This window comes from Papilio polytes, unplaced genomic scaffold (assembly GCF_000836215.1).
Source record: "Papilio polytes unplaced genomic scaffold, Ppol_1.0 DF824102.1, whole genome shotgun sequence".
Lineage (NCBI taxonomy): Eukaryota > Metazoa > Arthropoda > Insecta > Lepidoptera > Papilionidae > Papilio > Papilio polytes.
Genome location: NW_013525102.1, coordinates 6,115,442 through 6,134,782, shown reverse-complemented (window position 1 = coordinate 6,134,782; position 19,341 = coordinate 6,115,442). Strand labels below are relative to the sequence as shown.

Below are 19,341 nucleotides of genomic sequence, written 5' to 3'. Positions count from 1 at the left end.
ACAACATATGCCAAACCTGTGAACGAATCCACCGCTTCATTAAACAACGCCAATATTTGATCAAACAGCCCCAAACATTCGAACCAAATAATCCCATTATTAAACGCACAATGAGCATTCACAAATAAAAATTCGCTAAAGTGTTACATCCCTTGTTCTTAACAATAGCACTCGACGCGACAAAACGTTTAACAATACTGAAAACGCAAACGAAAAGTGACTTTATTTCCTGCACGATAAGTCTTTATAACATTTAAAAGATCCTAAAGTTTATAAAAATGAACTTCTATTCAAGCTTCACTACATTTAAAATAATACAAAGTAAAATGAACTTTAACTACAAACGAATAAGATTTAAAATTCTGTTTTATTGGTATATCAAGGGTCGTAGTAGGGTGTAAAGCCGTAGGCCTATTTATGTCGGTTTCACACTTACAACAATAGTGTCATGATTCGTGAGCCGGGATTATCCCAGGACAAGGCCGGGATTAGGTCGCGTTGCGGCAAACAAATGGAGTCCCAACTGATGGAACAAGTGTTCCTCGTGATGACGTCACTAATGGTGCTCGAATTACAAACATTTACAATGTACCCGTCTTTTGTAGATTGCTGCAAGTACTGGACAGAAGTTGCATTTGAATTAGAACAATATTCCTTTAGTATTTATTCGGATTCTACCATAGTAATCGCCTGACGATGGTTTAAGGGATGATGGACAAGACCATTACATTTCTGTTCTGGTCTGTTCATATTTGATCGAGTACTAAAAAGATCTTAAATTAAGTCACTAAACACTGCAATTTGATACATGCAATTCATAACCAGAGAGCCCCTTAATCAATTCAAACGCAAACAATTGTTAATCATTCACAAACGCCTGGAAGTGCTCACGGTTTCATTAACAACCTTAATTGTCCCTCCTTTGGATCCGCTGTCTCTTACACGGCCAGTTTACTACGAGCCTTACATTTACATTGATACTTATAGAATCAATGTTAACGCTAAGGGTCAAGTTGTTTGGTTCAATACACATTGTTCTATACTAATTAATCAAGCCGAATCGCCCTCGACGCACCCCGACGACAATGGGATTAAATGCTATTGTGTCAGCTTTAAACGAATACGTTTGTTAGATGGATAAATAGCCTACATTAAATGGGAATTGTTGAAGATCATTTTTTGACATAATTTCCATATTTATAGTAAAAAAATGGAGAAAACAGTAGTATTTTTCAGAAACTTACTGTGATGTAGGTACCTGCATTCTGGTCGGGTTATACGACGCAATTGTGTGCATTGACTTTAGTCGGATTATACATGTCGAACCTAACGCCCGTCTTTTATTGACCGACTTCCCAAAAGAAGGAGGTACTCAATTCGTCTGTATGTTTTTTTTTTATTTTTTTTTATGTGTGTTACTTCATAAGTCCGCCGCTAGTGGATCGATTTTGATAATTCATTTTTATCCGAAAGGCTTGCAGGTGGGTCCCATTTTTTTGGTTGATTTTTGAAGTCAAAGACCACGACGTAGTTAAATAGTGTTATTTCGTACATTACATGCCGTGTAAAAATGTTCGGGAGCTCACACTAGGTAGCTAAAACTATGTTTTACATGTTACATCTAGTAAGATGAGAAGCATCTTATAGCTATAGTCTAAGTATCTCCAGAAAAGCTTAATTCTCACTGAATTTTACATGTAGAAAAGTCTAGAAGAACATTTAGGCTACTAAAAAGATTTTTTAATTCCGAAAGGAGTCGATGTGGCCAGTTAGTGTAACGATATTACTAAATGTAAAGATCACATAATCATTGTAATTAATAATAATAATAATTGAAAATAAGTAACTGTATTACTATTACGAAACTTTTAAACACTTTTAGCACGCTAGATCTAAACACAGATAAATCTATAGAAAAAAAGGTAAAAAACAGATACATTTAAGTAAAACCAAAGATCTGTGCACAAACAAATCCTATTTTATTTACTTCACCAGAGAAAAAACCGAGAGAATGAATGCGCATCGCCGATTTTCATTACGGTCGACTAGGGTGACCATATTGCCTTACAAATGTAAATACTGGACATTGCGTTTGTTAAGAGAAAGTCGAAATGCGTAGTAGAATAGTTTGACAATGGACGTCATCAAAGCATTAATATTATAGAAGGATTTCAAAAAATATTTTACAAATAGCTGAAAATATTTCGTTTGATGTAATGTTTTTAATCTTTTTAAATTTTTAAAAAACAATCTCTAAAACAAGGGATAAAAGAAGTTTGCATGTAAACAGCATTTTCCGATAAAATAACATTGAATTGGTCACCCTGATTACGGACTGCTGAAACCGCTAACGATTCCAACTGCCTGTTATCTGTCCTTTTCTATCTAAGCTGCGAATATATGAGCCCTCCTCTTTCGCACCCTAGTGTGAAATCAGTCCGACAAATTAAATCCCGCCTCAGATTATTACATAGCTCAGTGACTGTTCATAAATAACCCGTAGGGAGGCAGCCGCGGGTATGTGCTAACGGGTCCAAACGCGTGATTATTTGAATTTAGAATGGTTCCTCTGTTCCCATCTAAGAACTAGGGCGGAATTAAATTGAAATTTAAAATGCCTAACATTATACATTTTTTTAAACTGCAATTTTATATGATGGATTTAGTGAAAAGTGGATTTAACGGCGGAGAGACGCATAGGAGAGGAAAATATCCTCTTTAAGTGCGTATCTTCTATTATTGTTAGGCAACTTGTCTGCAATAGCAGATGTCTTTGGACAGCGGTCGCTTCGCTTTTTCGGTAAATTTAGGTAACCGCTTCCTTGTCCCGCCTACCGATATGGAATTTAAAAAAAAAACATTTTTAACTGTAATCTAATTTTGTCTAATTATCTTGGACAAAGTCGTGATAGAGAGCGATATGTTATTTTATTCATAGTCAGTTCGAAATTCAAATTATAGAGGTCCAGTCCGAAGTGGAGTGGATTTGGGGCGGGCATTCCTGCGCGGCGACGGCCGGCGCGCAGTTATATTATGTCCGTGATTTATTGCATCGAATTCTCGTCGGTAATTAGTGCGTGCCTTGCCTGCCAGGAGAGGGTGCCAGTGTTGCCAGTTGCAAGGATAATTTATACTAAACATAAACAATTAATTTGTTTAAAGCAAATCAGGATTTTCAAAAAATGTTTTGAGATCGTATCGTGTTGGTATTTTTAAACAGACATTACTGTGAGAGAATTTGTAAAAAAAACATGCTATAAGAATCATTTACTATTCGAAATACAGGGATAATTTACATCTTTAAAATTAAAAACGAAATATGCAAAGAATTTAATTTTTATCTACATTTGCTAATTAATTTTCCAATCAACGTTACCTGGTAACACTGAGCATTTGGCGGGAATTACCGGAGATTGCGTATCGCACGGGATCCGACATTACGCCATTAATAACGGGTCTTTGTTAATTGAACTCCGCTCTGCCTATAACTCAAATGTAGACCACATGAAATATACGCCGGTTCACGATTGTCACTTGATTAAGAGCATATACCAGGATTGAAATTAACTAAACGATCTATGCGTCATCTCCACCGTCAAATCCACTTTTCCTTTCCATCCCTTCCTCTTAAAAAAAGGGTGGAATGGGAAAGGGACTAAAATTAGGCCTCCGGCACCACACTCAACAGACAAAACGCGGAATTGCTTCCACTTCACGCCTATTTTCAGTGTGGTGGGTCACACCGGGCGAGCCGACCCATTCGTGCGAAGATGTTAAAGCGGGCTCTACCAAGTTGCCATCTTTCGAATTAATTTCTTCCGATTTCACTATTGCCCTGGTTTTTCTCTTAACCATTTGTAGTAGTTATGGTCTATATCAAAAATACTGTTAGTAATTTCTAAAAAGCCAAAAGATAAGGTCTCTGCTATGGTATATGTGATAAAAAATCCTTTCATACCCGCGCGACACATAATGTGATTGCGCTCAGGTGTGAGCCAGTTGAGTGTATTGCAGACCGGACTGGTGGGCTAAAATGTCGCTCACTGTACCCCTTAATACACAACTAGTTTTTAGTACACTACTGTTAGTTTACTTTTAATGTCAATTTATGAGTGATTCGTGTCATTATGAGATTGTTAGTTTGTATAAAATAATGTATAAAATGTAATTATTATAATTTTTTGGTTATAATTTTATGGAAGAATGTGTATTTTACTGGTTTCTTAAATTGCAGTACTTCATTACAATATACAGTCCAGCTTAAAAAGAACTTTGTGAAAGTATTAAATCTTATAGATCTAGGGTACAGTCAATATCATTAGTAACCATTTTTGTAATTGACTTTTTGATGTCTTTTTCTAATAAATATAAAAAAAATAGTATATCGATGTAATGCAACATTTTAGCGCTACTGATCAACGGATCGGTTCCACGTATAAATCATTCGCTGTCGCAACGTATTAGATTAAGATTTTCGCAGCAGATGTATTGGATGGGAAGGTTTCATCTCCCGGAGTGACAGCGCTGCGTCGAACACCTCCAATATACGAGTATATGCAAATTTCCCAGGAGTATGATGTTATGCTTCTCAGCGTTAAAACTATTTTGTAGCAAATTCTGTACTGAAATAAATTATAATGTGATAAAAATAAGTGTTTCATAATGATTGTTGGTCAAAATATTTTTTTTAATTTACGTAATTAGTGGATGAACAGGTTTTTAATAATAAACAACAAAATAACAGGTTCCACCGAGATTTGAACTCGGATCGCTGGATTCAGAGTCCAGAGTGCTAACCATTACACCATGGAACCGCTCAAAGGGAAGGAAGAAAGCAACTATTGGAATCACCGGATTAAAATAGTCGAAGTGTCTTCCGAAGACGTTACAATAATGAAAAAATTTATTAGGGATTAAACATTTTCGATACTAAAATAGTCAGAAATTATCCTTTTCCAAGATATGTAGGATTTGTGTTTCCTAATCTTTGTATTCTTTTCTTTTTCATTATTTATTCTTTGGCGAATTTTTAAAATTAGAACGTGTAATTTAAAAATTAGGCAGACCGGAGATTGGATGACGGTAAAAGAAACAATGATAAAATGTAATGAAAAATTGGTAAAAAATTAAAAATGAATGAACTACGTTCTAGATATAAGTTTTTAATATTGACAGATAAGGAGTTAATCTAATAGGTTGTGTCACATAAACCAACATGTATTAGGCTAGTAAAGAAGAATATATTATAAAAAAAACTACTCATGTAGTTTGTACTACTTAATTTTTTGTAAAATAACAGGTTCCACCGAGATTTGAACTCGGATCGCTGGATTCAAAGTCCAGAGTGCTAACCATTACACCATGGAACCGTATACTAAGTGAAAGGTATACTTACTTCATACGTAGTTAGTAGTAGGGGCTACGTTCTGCATACGTATTTGAAATGTGTGATATAATATTAGACCCCAATAAAGTGAAAGGTGTTAACAATGTGTACTGTTTCCATATGATAACCTTTCTCGATATCTCTGTTTTTCATCACCTTTAAAGGCCTAAGATAGGCTAGAACTTTTACTAGCTTTTACCCGAAGTCCATCCAAGTGAAATTAAAAAAAAAACAACAGTGACTCTACGTGTATTTTAGTATACCCTCTACACTTCAGCCAAATTTCATCGAAATCCGTTTAGCACTTTGGGCTACAAAATCTGTAAAACATCTTTCACATTTATAATATTAGTTTGTTTAAGACGTCCATATACATTTCGAGGTAAGAATTTGCCATGACTAATTAAGGGAGTTTAAGAGAGTTATGTGAGAGTAATTCGCAGATTAGAGCTCCTTTCTGACAGACGCCCTGGGCGGTCTCCAACCGCGCCGTTCTCTTACGGCGACGCAAACGTACTCCACTTGTCATGGTGTCAGTAAATAATTACCTGTATTAGTTGCTATTAACAAATCAAGAAGGCGAATGAACTAGACCAGACAAGAAGTTGACAATATTCCACTGCAATTTTCATAGAGTTTGCAACAGTCATGTCCATGTTATTTAAACTTAAGAATCATGTCTCTACAGCCCTTCAAGTAACTGCGGCGTGAATATTTTATTAAAAGGGCACGAGTTGTTTGCGAACCATCAGTCTTACGGCGCAATATCGCGACGGTGGAACAAATCGTCTTCTCGTTGACTGTCCTCGGACAAATTGTCTCGACTACTACGCTAGGGTGAGGGTTTGATTGGGAGATCACCTTTGCGGTGTAACTCTTCTTGTGGTATGTTTACAATAAAACAGAAAACACTTTACCTCCAATTAAGCTAGGACATCTCATGTCATATAATAATGACATGGTCAATAAAATTGTTAAGGTAATATCTAGGTTAATTAATAACAAATAAAAATTAGAAAATTCACTTTTCTATACATTTCATAAAATAATTAAAATACTGGCAACAAAAGAGATTAATAACAATAGAGCAAATGTACCCGAAATAAAAGCAACCGAATAAATTAAGAAAAAGAAAAACTCAACATTGGCCAGAAAGAAAAAAACAAATAACGGCGTTGCAGAAAAAAGTGAAATAAGAGAGCGCAGTCAGGTCCGAAGACCATTTGTCGTTCGCGTCGTAGATTACGTCTGAAATGAGGAGTGGGTAGTTTGAAAACTTTTTTCATCCGTCGGTCGTAAATACTTGTCGGGTGTCGACGCGCCGCCGCGTCAACCCCTTGACTGATTTGCATTGTTCGTACCGCTCCCTCTATTGGTTTCGCTTTTTTATATTTTTTTTATTAAAAAAAGTACATTCGACCACGACAGTGGATAGAGTATTTTTTCTACTGACTAGAAATAGTTTCTGAATATTAATAAAGACAAACTAGTTCTATCTAGTTAATGGTAATGAGATATTATTTTGTTAATTTTAAACGAGCTCGTTTGTCTCCAACCTCTAAATCCTGTTTCTAAATACACAAATAAGGTTCATATTAAATGTACTGTATCTACTTAGAAGTTGTTTTAAACTGCTCACTGCTGTCCGTTACAAAAATTGTATGCTCATATATGCGGGACATATCTTGATATCGAAATATACACGAGATACATTGGTGCGGATAAATCTGAAAATATTTTTATGTTTTTTTAAATAACCCTCCTTTCTTGTTAATTTATAGCTCTAAGATTTAACAATAGTAATGGTTTTGTCGGTCCAAGGAGCTCTTTTTTTCGTCACTTTAGTTATATGTGTGGGTGATTTTAATACACCACAAAATATATACAATGTTTGCAAGAGAATGTAAGAGAAAAATTTAATGACTTAAAACATTACATACGATTTTCCACTATTTATACTAACTTGTATTTATTTTAATAAGCAAGATATCTTAAGATAGATCCTTGTATGATCGTACCTTGTGGAACTATAACGTCCTCTGGCCATCGCATTAAATATTGATAAAATAAAAATGTAGAATGCCGGGAGACGTGAGCGTTGCGGCGATGCCGAGTAACCGCCGAGGAGTCATTCCATTTTCAAATGTTTCCCGCCAATAAATATCTTATCGAGTTACAATGTGGGATAAACGCGAATGCGCCTCGGGACAGCTTCTTCGGCACTCTCGCTAAATTTACGTTCCGTTTTGACATACGACGCGCGTTCGAACGAGTCCGTCCATTTTAGTTATCTGTTGGACATTTGACAGCTGTCATTTTATACGAGAAAGGGTTGACTGGCAACTTTTAAATGTAACAATCAAAGTAATAGTGTTAATAATACATAATTTACAACAAAAGCGTCAAATAAACACACAATTCAAATATGTCAGAATTAAAAATCTTGAAATATCAATACAGTATGAAAACAGTAATTTGCAACAACATTTAGTACGAAACAGATTTAAAAAAAGCATTGCAATAATTTTAACTAGCCTTTAGACTACTATACTGTATTTTTGACATTCTACGCAGCGGTTCCATGGTGTAATGGTTAGCACTCTGGACTCTGAATCCAGCGATCCGAGTTCAAATCTCGGTGGAACCTGTCTTTTTGCTACCTGATTTTTATCTATTAAACATCCCTCTAAAATGAAAAAAATGAATGTTAATGTTTGAGGCTTTTATTTTTCAGATTAAACACAAAATTTAAACTCTGTGGACTGCTGAATTTAAAATAGTCGCAAATTTAATAATAACAATTGCAAAAAGTATCTGCATTTATTCTACGTATTAAGTTTCTTTTGAATCTATAATTGGGTTTGGTATTTTCGTGGGCAGGTCGCATCGCAGTCAGTGCCGCGCCTTAATGAATTAACTGATTAGTGTAATTAAAAAAACCGTCAACTCTTTCGCTACCTCGCCGCCATGGGATTTGAGGTCGCGTGTTTTACTGCTCGAAATCTACGTGGAAGGTACGGTTTCACCAATCCATAATCTGAGTTTAACTTAGATGTTCGTTAACTTTTAATATTAATGGAACTTGTAATTTGTTCATGTCGATTTAAATTTAAGCTTTATTAGTCCATCAATGTCCACCTGTAAAACTATCTAATTTAGTCACAGGCGTAAGTATTCAAGGCATAGCTAATGTATAAAAATAGAATTCACCAAAAATTTAAAGTATAAAATTTTTAAAATCTTAGAAAAGTACTAAAAAATCTACAAGACTCATAGAAAATTAAATGAGTAACATTAAAGATTAATTTTAGAAATATAATTAAAAGATTAACATAAACGAAAAACAGTGTGAGTGGGCGGCAACCCTTCCGATTACGATGGCTATCGGCGGCGGGCACACGCGCACCGAAAGGGCATTACCTGTGAATTATTATTTCTGATTAATAAATTGTACGTCCCAAAAGGCGGGCGGGAAATACGGGCGCGCTCGTCAATTACGGTATTTGATGCTTTTTCATTAAAAACTACGGGACCCTGGAGGCCAGGCGAGGCTTTCTATGTCACCTGGCGTGCGGCGTGTTAGGGTTATCTAATACGGGCGGTGTCATTCGATTTATTGTTAAGGGCATTTGTGTCATTATGTCAAATTATATTTTTGGTTGGAATGAGACCAGTAGGTCATTTATGTTTCTTAAACTACGATTCGTAAATATTTTTAAAACTACAAACTTTTTTACAAACATCTTGCAGTGCTGGCCAACATTATTCAAGCAATACAAAATAAGATAAAGACAGATTGAGTAAGAAGAGAAAATGATTAGATTCTTGCACTCAATTATTAGTTAAAACGAAGTACGAGTTTTAGATATACTCGTAGGTATCTTTAATTTACAATGCATAATGTTGAATGGCTAATTGCAGTTTAGCCTGTCATAGATCTCTTACGATTACCTAACATCGTTAGTGGATTATAAATGATAGATTATTATTAATTAAAGTGATTAGTATGCCTTGCATAAAAACATTACAACGACATGATAATAATAACTGACATAATTACACTTTTTATAATCCAATTTTAAACCACGCTCCTACTTATTTTAAATAGCAATCGAATCACGCCATATTTCAAACAGTACAAGTATGATGTTTCATCACAAATTATCTTACCCCGTAAAGACTCATGTTTTTTTTTAATTAAAGTACATGTCTCTAAACGAATGTATTTTCTATTCGTATGTTTAATTTTGAGTATATTTCAGATAAAAAAATATTTTAGTTACACTGCCATCTATCGGTGTTCACTTGCTATACTTGCTTTGTGTACTAAGTTTTTCACTTGTAAAATGTTTTAGTTACGTTTAAAGTTTTTATTGAAAAATTGTTTAAACTTTTAATTGAAATTAAATTAAGCTTTTAACAAATCTTAAAGACGTAAATAAGCAAAAAAAAAAAAAACAAAAAGAATTCCTTCTCAGGTTCCACCGAGATTTGAACTCGGATCGCTGGATTCAAAGTCCAGAGTGCTAACCATTACACCATGGAACCTCTGACTGCCGAGTCGAAATTTCTGATCTGTTGAATTATTAAAAAAATGTCTTTACATAATTCTTTCAATAATTGTAAAACAAAAACTAGAGATAAATTGTCTTCTTGACAATTAATTTATTTAATTATTATTAACCTTACCATATGTAACAAGCAAAAGCCTCTAATTTTAGCAAGAAGTTAATGACCTTGTCTCAAACGTTTAACAAGTTTAAAACAGTTTCAATGAACTGTGCAGAATCTTTATTTGGCTAAATTGTAATGACCCCGTGTCGCACTTAAAGTCATGATATTTGGAGGTCAATGTATTTGGTTATTCTTTTATATTTATAAACAAGGCCACGTTACTGAATAAACGTATCTTATATCAGTATTTATTACAATATATCTATAGCTATATAATATAGAGCAAAGATTTGTATTTTTGTATTGAAAAAACTCAAAATCTACTAGACCGATTTCCAAAATTCTTTCATCATTAAAAAGCTACGTTCTCACTGAGTAATATAGGCTTTGTTTTATTATTTTTTATTTCACGCAGATGAAGTCGCGAGCAACAGCTAGTCATTTATAAAGACGTAAAGTTTCAGTATGGGTTTAACTTTTTCCAATTGTAATCTAGAGCAAAATGATCAATGGACAGGAATAGTCTAAACTAGGCATAAGTATGTTCAAACTAATATATACTGAAACATGCTTTTGCCCGCAACTGCGTCCGCGTGTAGTTAAAAAAGTAGCCTATGTGTTCTTCGAGTTAATGCTCCACATGTTTGTCAAATTTCGTCCAGATCCCTATAGCATTGTAGGCTACAAACTCTAACAATCATCCATCTAAACTTTCGCATTTATAACATTAGTATGATATAAAATCATTTCTCAGGTAGGATTAAAGTGATTTTCATAGTAACCAGTGGTAGAGACTTTACCAAATTCAAATAGCTATTATTCAGTACTTTCACCAAATTTTATCCACAATATTTTTTCGTGTATTACAGTATAAATATAAAGAACCAAGTTTTTCCACGAATCACAGAACATAAAAAACAAATAAGTTTCGTACTCTCAAAAACATTAACCTCTTAATTCAGGTAAAAGAGCAACGAATTTTTAAACAACACAGATTTAACCGGTAGTAAGAAGCCGAGGTACTTCCCCGGTAGAAGTTACGTTATATAATAAAAGTGTCTAATTGGTTCTACTGTTACAAGAGATTTGTTTGCTAATATGACGCTGTTTTACTAAACAACACACTTATGTACGGTACGAAGTTTTTCAGAAAAGAAACCGTTAATTTCCTCTTTCCCTTTTTCTTTTATTTAATACATTTCGTCTTATTTTTGTCACTAACTTGTTACTAAAGACATTTTGTACATTATGGAATGCAAAAGACACTTACCATTTTTCCTCTTCAGAAGCCTCGACTTGGTCCCGAAAATTATTATTTTCGTTTGGCAACCCTAGTACAGTAGGTACCTCATCTTTTCCCCCCTTATCCTACTCCCATAGGGTCAGATCAGCAAGATTTTGTCTTCCACATAACTCATCCGTCATTTCAGGCATCTCTTGATTGCATTTTTTTCTAGATATATCTTTACTCTACTAACGTCCGTAAGTACCTACACTTATTAACAGATTATTTTAAAGCATTGTTGGCAGATTCACATACTCATTTCTTACATTCATTATATTCTGCTGCAATTAACGCTAACACGACAAAAACATAATAAAAATGTTTATTTTAATGTCGGCAAAAAGTAAATAATCCCCGCAGGTGATTCCCGCGTAATTGCGACCACGAGGCGATTGTCAGCTGATTATAATCTAACGCTCAAAGATCGTGTTGGCGTAAACGATCTCTTCCGCCTTTTGCTTTTATACAATCGTGATAATGATTTGAAAACAAAAAAACACTAATGTTATATACGTTTCTTGTTATTTGGCTTGTCGCCATAATGTTTCAAGAAGATGTGTTTGTAGGAAAGATATAAATATTGATTTTATAAGTTGCATATGTGCTATAGAGAAAGATATTTCGACATATTCTTCGAAATACGAAATTCGAAAATACGACTTACTTCACGTTACACATTCGATGGCAGCCAGTTTCGAACACGTCGAAAGTCCTTCGTGAGACATGTCGCGAGATGAGTCATGTGTTCTAATTAATATAGTAAAATGTCTAAAGAAAGTTTTAATGACTTAACATTTCGTCATATTTAAGATCGAATTACCCTTTACAATAAGCAACTATGTGCGGTTCCTCTGTAAATTTCATTAAGAACTTCGGAGTTTGCCCTCCTATCATTTAAAAAAAGTCTGTAATTTCTGTACTAATATAAGCAAAGCGTTGACCAATAATTACAATACTTATGGCCAATTTCCGAGCTACCTTTAACCACTCGTTAGTGTTTAAGGTTCCATAGCTTCATGAAATGCGTTTTCGAACTACGACTTGAGTTTTATTCTATTGAAACTTAGTTCAAGCTAACACTAATCTATCTATAGGTAATGATAAAATAAGTGGAAAATTCAGCAACCCAGCATAAATAGTAAAAATATTTAACATTAAAATGTTTACGAAATTCATGTATCAAAACAAATCCTGTTTGCATCAATCCGGACGCAATCGTGTTATTTGGGAAGGCCGAGCTACAATAACTGCTTAGTCATTATGCGTAATATTACACAACAAAGATAACAGGTTCTTTACATAATAAATTATAACGATCAGATATTGTATACTGATTATACATCACAATTATTACCTGACCGATAGCAGTGTAAACTTCGGAGGTACGATGTGTCCATTCTGGTAACACTAGCCTATGGTTTTACTCAATGTCAAAGATTAACTGTTGACTCAAATTTTGTATATAGTTAACACATCATATTTAAATTATTACGGCTACAGTAGCAATAATTGTACCAATAAAGTGCATGCTTATCTCGATAAGACAATAAGCAGATTTAGGATTAGGCAGGGTAAAGACATCCGTTAATACTTTTTACTAAATCGATCAAAACAAAGGAAGGCACACTAATGTCAAGTACGTAATTACACTTTTGTATTGCTGTCTCTGTTTGTTTAATAATAATTAGTGGGACGGCAATATTGTGATACATGTGTAACGACGGCGGATTTCACTGATATGTTAACCTTTTACAGAAAGGATTGTGATGATTAACACTACAAGTTATCTCATTAACAAAGTCCTGTTAAATGTATAACTATACCTATACTAATAGTATAAAGAGGGAAGATTTGTATTTTTGTATGTATTGAAATAACTCAAAAACTAGTGGGCCGATTTTAAAAATTCTTTCACCATCAGAAAGGTAATTTATCTGTGAGTAACATAGGCTATATTTTATTATTACTTATGTTTAGGAACTATTAATAAACAGCGTATTTCTGGACGCCAGCGTTAAATTATTAAAAACGTTATGAGCATGCGCACACCTGAAATTAAACTATCGCACAATTTAGTCTCGCTTTGATTCTTATGAGCTTTTTTTAGTTGTGCAACTAAACAGTTGAATAGGCTGCGAAACACTATCGCACAAAAGTTGTGCGATAGTTTAGTTGTGTTACTCAAAGGTTAAGTCGAAGATAAAAGAGGCATTCAAAGGAGGGTTTTTAATACGCAAACTTATCTAATACTTATGTTATCGGTTTCGTTTTCTAACAAAAAAACATCGAATCATTATCTATAGTTAGAAAACTCTACCTATATTTAAAAAGGGAAAACCACAAATATAATAAAGTCTTGGGAATTTTCTACGAAAAAAATTATTAAAACCGAATTTTATACATAAAGACATTAATTATTACAGAAAGAAGCTTTGATCGCACTTAAATTTACCAGGTGCCGGTATACCGGTAGGTATGAAGTGAGCGTCCAGATACAAATGTCTCGATAGGGTATATTTGTTTTGAACGAGGCCATATTTTTTTTTGTTTGCTATGACGTCTGTGAAAAGGTGGTCAAAATGTGTAGAAAACAATGGCGTATACTTTGAATGAAATGTTTTTTACTTTCCTATTAATTATTGTGTTTTATTTTCACAAAAAAAAAACACTCATTTCAGTTCGTGAAATATACATTAAATAAGTGTCTGCTTTAAGTTATTTTTTTGGCAACGCTACCTATTAAGTAAATATACTATCACGCCACATCTTATCTTCATACGTCAGTACATGATAAGTTCTTATGGTATCCTTAGGTAAGTGACTAAGGTAAGTTTTGTGTTTGCATAATGACTGTTTAGGTGGAATTTGACCGACACAGTTTGTAAGGCATTCCTACAATAACATACTAATTACTCATACTACAGTTACAATATAAACATTGGCCTATATTAAATATCGTAAAATAACCAACCAATATTCCATTCGTTTAGAAAGTAACTCAACAATCTTATCTTACTAACTACTAATATTATAAATGCGAAAGTTTAGATGGATGGATGTTTGTTAGAGATTGTAGCCTAAACGGCTGACCAGGTCTCGATGAAATTTTGCGTAGATGTAGAGGATAGTCTCAAAGAACAAATAGGCTACTCACTTTTGTTTTTTTCAATTTCACGCGGACGGAGTCGCGGGCGAAAAGTAGTTTAAAACACTTGGAAGTATGAGCTCCGGTTTCGCACGACTCCAAGGTAATCGAAAATGTGTTTATTTCCATCACATTAGAAACCTTAAAAATTATCAGTATTTCTCTATATTTCACACCTTTCTAATAAAACACTCTATCTATTAAAAACAACTGCATCAAAATTTGAAGCATAGTTTTTAAGATCTATAGATAGACATAGCAATTTTGTTTAATACTCTGTGGTTATAATCTTTGGATAGTTTTCAGAATAGATCATTGAGTTATTTTGACAACCATAGAGTAAAGAATATTTCGAATATTTAAAGCCTATCAAATTGTTAAGTACACATGTGACGATGCTATACACAGCATACCCTTGATTTAATAAAGGTTAGAAGATCCGGTTTACATATGAAAAGGCATTCTAACGTAGGATATCCTGAACCAGAGGTCGCGGGGGAAGTCCGCGCGCTACAGAGGTTGTGGCTTACGTAACAAAAAAATTGAATTCACCTTGACTCAAACAATTCTATTAATGGTAACGTATACCTGTATAGATAGGAACTTTCAACGCCCCCATTTTGGACGCTGATCATGTGTTTATATTCATTAAGAATAAAAAATCGCTAATTTTAGGACATTGTAAGTTAAATAGTGATAATAGTACTGTTTAGTTATATTAATAAATCATTTTATTCTATAAAATAGTACCAATGTTTATCTTCCGGCATATCGAAGGTTGCAAGGAAATATACTATCTGGATTGTACAAATTCAATGATTAGAAATAACATTTCCTACTTATGGTTAGTAGAATATTGATGCTGGATCCAAAGCAGAGAATGTGATAATATTTGAATTTTTAAATCTATACAATTATAATAAAGCGTAAACACACACTTCTTTGTTGCCTAAGATATCAGCAATCACAGCATGTTTTTGAATAATTCTTTTTTTAATGAAAAGTCCTACACTTACGTCACGCTTTAGGCTACATATTTTCACTCCATTAAACTTAGGGGGTAAATATTTTGTATAAAAACCCTAATGTTGGAAAGACACCATAAGTTGCTGCCAACATCAAGAAAGCAAGATTGCTAAGGTTTGTCGTTGTCATGTCATTTTGACATTTGCTAATGATAATTTGACACATGTAAACAATAATATAAAATTTTGATAATTTCATGCGGACGAAGCCGCACGGGAACAGCTAGTCTTACTATAAATGCGAAAGTTTAGACGGCTGAATGTCTGTTTCAGTATGCCTAAACGGCTGAACTGATCTTGATGAAATTTGGCGTAGAGCATAGTCTAAGAACACATAGGCTATTTACTTTGGTCTTTATTAATTCCACGCTAACAGCCACGGGAGACAGCTAGTCATGCTAATCATACTAATATTATAAATGCAAAAATATAGATGTCTAAAAGTAAAGAAATCTATTACTAACGCATTGTAGAAAAATCGGTTTATCGTAAATAAATTCGTGCAACATTCTTTCCTCATAGATATCACGTACTTCAATCAATTCGCGTCATATAATAATGACGTCATCAATAAATCAATGCAAATGCTTTGACGATCTGTTTATTGATACAATATAGGTCATTGAACTTACTATTGTTTTGGTAATAAAAGTACATGTTGATAAAATCATAATGGTCGATCAAAAGAGTATTCTGTATAGTATGACCTAGTATGCAAATCGTGATCGTTAAAATATCGTTTATTTATGTTTTTTATGGTGTCCTCAATAACTTTCTATTACAATCCGAATAGCGTTAATAATGGAAGCTAAAAGAAGTTAATACTATTCAAATTTGATAATTCATTTGATACAAGGAAATAGTTGATGACGTAAATTTAGTGATACGCATGAAGAATGTATTTTATAAGACATTCTTTGAATACTAATGTAATGCATTGATAATGACAGCAAGAAAAACAACCATCATCCCGTTGGTGAGATCTTTACAGTATAAAACAATTTTACCTCTAACACTATGAGTTTAGAGTTTAAAATCACTCAATTGCAGTCAATTTCGAATCAAATGTGGGAGGATATCAAGTAAATTAAACGAGGAAATTGTTTACATTTCTTTTATTAGAAGCACACAAAAACTCGCTGAGCTAGGGTTAACAGCCGCTGATCTCTGTCGCATTGGACGCCACGGCCGACAACAAGCACTGAAAGTTCGCCGTTCCCGTCAAAGGAACGGTTCTGTACACATTTTGAAGCACTTTAACACTTCATGTAAAACTTCATCGCATAACGAAGGTGAAGATCGAATCGATGACGTCATCCAGGTCCTTACTAAACGGCGACAGCTGCGCTTCGTAGAATTGCTGTGGTTTTTCCTTTCCGTCCACCAAGGTATGGCAGTTATGCCCTACCACTTGCACTTTATCGCCTCGCCATCGTTTACTTATCGCTACAACTCCGTTTCCACCCACTAGATTGATAACACCGTAATTATCGTTCACTTCCACGCGGCAATCGTTGCCGATCACTTCGAGATCTCCTCGATTTGTCGTCACTCGAACGATGCAGTTGTTGCCGACGACTTTGAGACGGGTAGCATTCGTCTCCATCGTCACTTTCTTGTTGTTGCCGAGAACTGAGTACTTCTTCATTTTTATTTAGATTAAAATTATTTAGATATTGTAGACTTGTAGGTTGTGCTAGCGTTGGCTTGTGAATGATTTGAATTAAGAACGCGCTCTGCTTATAAAGCGGCCGCCGCGTGCGCCGCGCGGTAATCTCCCCCTCGCGATGCGTCACTCATTGATGAAACCGTAGAATCTTGACCGTGATTTCTTCAGGTCGTTTGCACGAAAATAAACGGTAGTAAATTGTTATTCCCCAAATTATTAAAACAGAATTTATCCCTAAAATATAAATAATAGGAAAACAGTGTTTCTTGTTATTATCCTTCCTTTCCAATAATACGGTCTTGTACTAAGTTCTACGAGGTTATATCATGACAAAATTACCTATATGAAAGATTTAAGACTTTTAGGAGATGTTGCAAAAGAGCTATGAAAATGATTTTTTCTTATGTGTTATGAATATGTCATCTCACTATCTCACCAATTCTCTCAGCTGATATTTTCATAATGTTTGTAATACACAGAATTATTTTTTGTACGTTCTTTCTAATTTTCTTTTGGGATTTCCAACTTTAAAATTCACATTATCTTAAGGTGACTTTTTTTATTCCCCGGTATTGATTACGTTTACTTCAATTCCTAATTGATTACTTTTATCTTCTGATCTATAACAAATGATAATTAGGCTAACAAAGCAATATGTTTTAGATTTGCAATAATCTTTATTTAATAAGCTCTACAATCAATAGTAAACGAAAACATATAAATTATTTAAAAAAAAATACATCTAAAATCTCCTTTCAAATGTTACTTTCAAGTAAACCCAAAAATTAGTATACATCAAATCAATTAAAAACACAAAACAGGATAGTCTATGGAGAAGACATCGAAAGATTACCCTACTGGCCGTCGGGCACATTTGAATACCACGCATCTACCATGGAAAGTGATCTTAAGAATTGTTTGCAACAAATTCTGCCGTCTAGTTCCGTCATCGGTCATCATACGATTCGACAGACCGCCGGATACCATCTCGATGGCTGGCAACTTAACTATGCAGGTATAGCTTCCTGCCACACAAAGTAGTGCTGTGGAATAGTCTGTCCTCGGCTGTACATCCAAGCCGCTACGACTTAGGGTCCTTCAGAAGCGTGTATATCACCTTCTCAAAGGCCAGCAACATCTGCAGTTCCTCTGGTATTATGGACGTCTATGAGCGTCGATGAACATCTTGATGTTCTCGCTGCTTGTTGGCGACCTTTTCTTACAAAAAAAAAACATTAGTAATTTTATGTGATTGGGAACAGAATGTACACATATTGTAATCAATAAAGCAATTAGCAACTGTTGTTACAAATCAAGTTTTTCGTCATATCTTACAAACGCGTTTGACGACATGCTTAGATAAACAATCAGTGCGTATTGTCAACAAAAATTATCATTTTAATTGTCATTGATTACTTTGGGACATTACCGTGGTAATTGAGGTTACAAATGACATAAATAAATTAGTAAACAACCTAAATGATGATTTGGCATAAATGTAATAATATTTTGAATCTTTTGGCCATTAAACAACAATATATTTATGACAAAAACACATTACCCGATTTTGCATACTAAAAAAAAGAATTATTAAAAATCGGTCCACTAGACAGACATACAGACGAATTGAGTACCTTCTTCTTTTGGGAAGTCGGTCAAAAACAACCTAAAACCTTACCTAAACATTTAGAAGAACGGAGATAATTTTTAAAAAGAAAAAGATTCCGTTTTTGAAGAAGCTAGGCTGTTTAGTTAAGAATGTATATTTTAAAGGCAATTATTTCAGTAAATTCCAAACAGGGTAACCGATTATTCATAGCTGAGCCGAACCAAGTACCTATTAACCGTTTACACGGAATAGGCAGACTTGATAACGTTCTGTACATTCCCGTTTGTTGTAAAAATGTGAAGAAGGAAAATAAAAAATAAAGGGAAAATAATCAGTGATAACCTAAACCTTAGCAAGCAGTTTTTTTATGCTGGGTTTCTGAAGTTTCCACTTATTTTGTCATTACCTAGCGAATCGTTAATATTGGGTTGACCTATCTTTCGATAGAGTAAAACTTAAGTTACGTATTTTGGAAACACATTTCATGAATTTATCGAATCCAAAACACTAAAGAATGGTTAAATGTAGCTGGGAAACTATTACCATAT

General features: G+C 34.2%; 1 protein-coding gene and 4 non-coding genes across 5 annotated transcripts; 1 reads left to right on the top strand and 4 right to left on the bottom strand.

Moving 5' to 3' along the window:
* Positions 1–4,742: 4,742 nt before the first annotated feature.
* Positions 4,743–4,814, bottom strand: Trnaq-cug. Its single transcript has one exon. It is a non-coding gene; the product is annotated as a tRNA-Gln (tRNA).
* A 483-nt stretch (positions 4,815–5,297) lies between these two features.
* Positions 5,298–5,369, bottom strand: Trnaq-uug. The gene has a single exon. It is a non-coding gene; the product is annotated as a tRNA-Gln (tRNA).
* Positions 5,370–7,961: 2,592 nt separating this feature from the next.
* Trnaq-cug lies at positions 7,962–8,033 on the top strand. The gene has a single exon. It is a non-coding gene; the product is annotated as a tRNA-Gln (tRNA).
* A 1,829-nt stretch (positions 8,034–9,862) lies between these two features.
* Positions 9,863–9,934, bottom strand: Trnaq-uug. The gene has a single exon. It is a non-coding gene; the product is annotated as a tRNA-Gln (tRNA).
* Positions 9,935–16,623: 6,689 nt separating this feature from the next.
* Positions 16,624–17,271, bottom strand: LOC106099550. Its single transcript, XM_013278119.1, has one exon. The coding sequence runs from the start codon at positions 17,161–17,163 to the stop codon at positions 16,792–16,794; it is 372 nt and encodes a 123-aa protein (XP_013133573.1). The 5' UTR covers positions 17,164–17,271; the 3' UTR covers positions 16,624–16,791.
* Positions 17,272–19,341: the final 2,070 nt, after the last annotated feature.

Coding starts and splice junctions, on each gene's coding strand:
- LOC106099550 (XM_013278119.1), bottom strand. CDS start 17,163: ATGAAGAAGTACTCAGTTCTCGGCAACAACAAGAAAGTGACGATGGAG.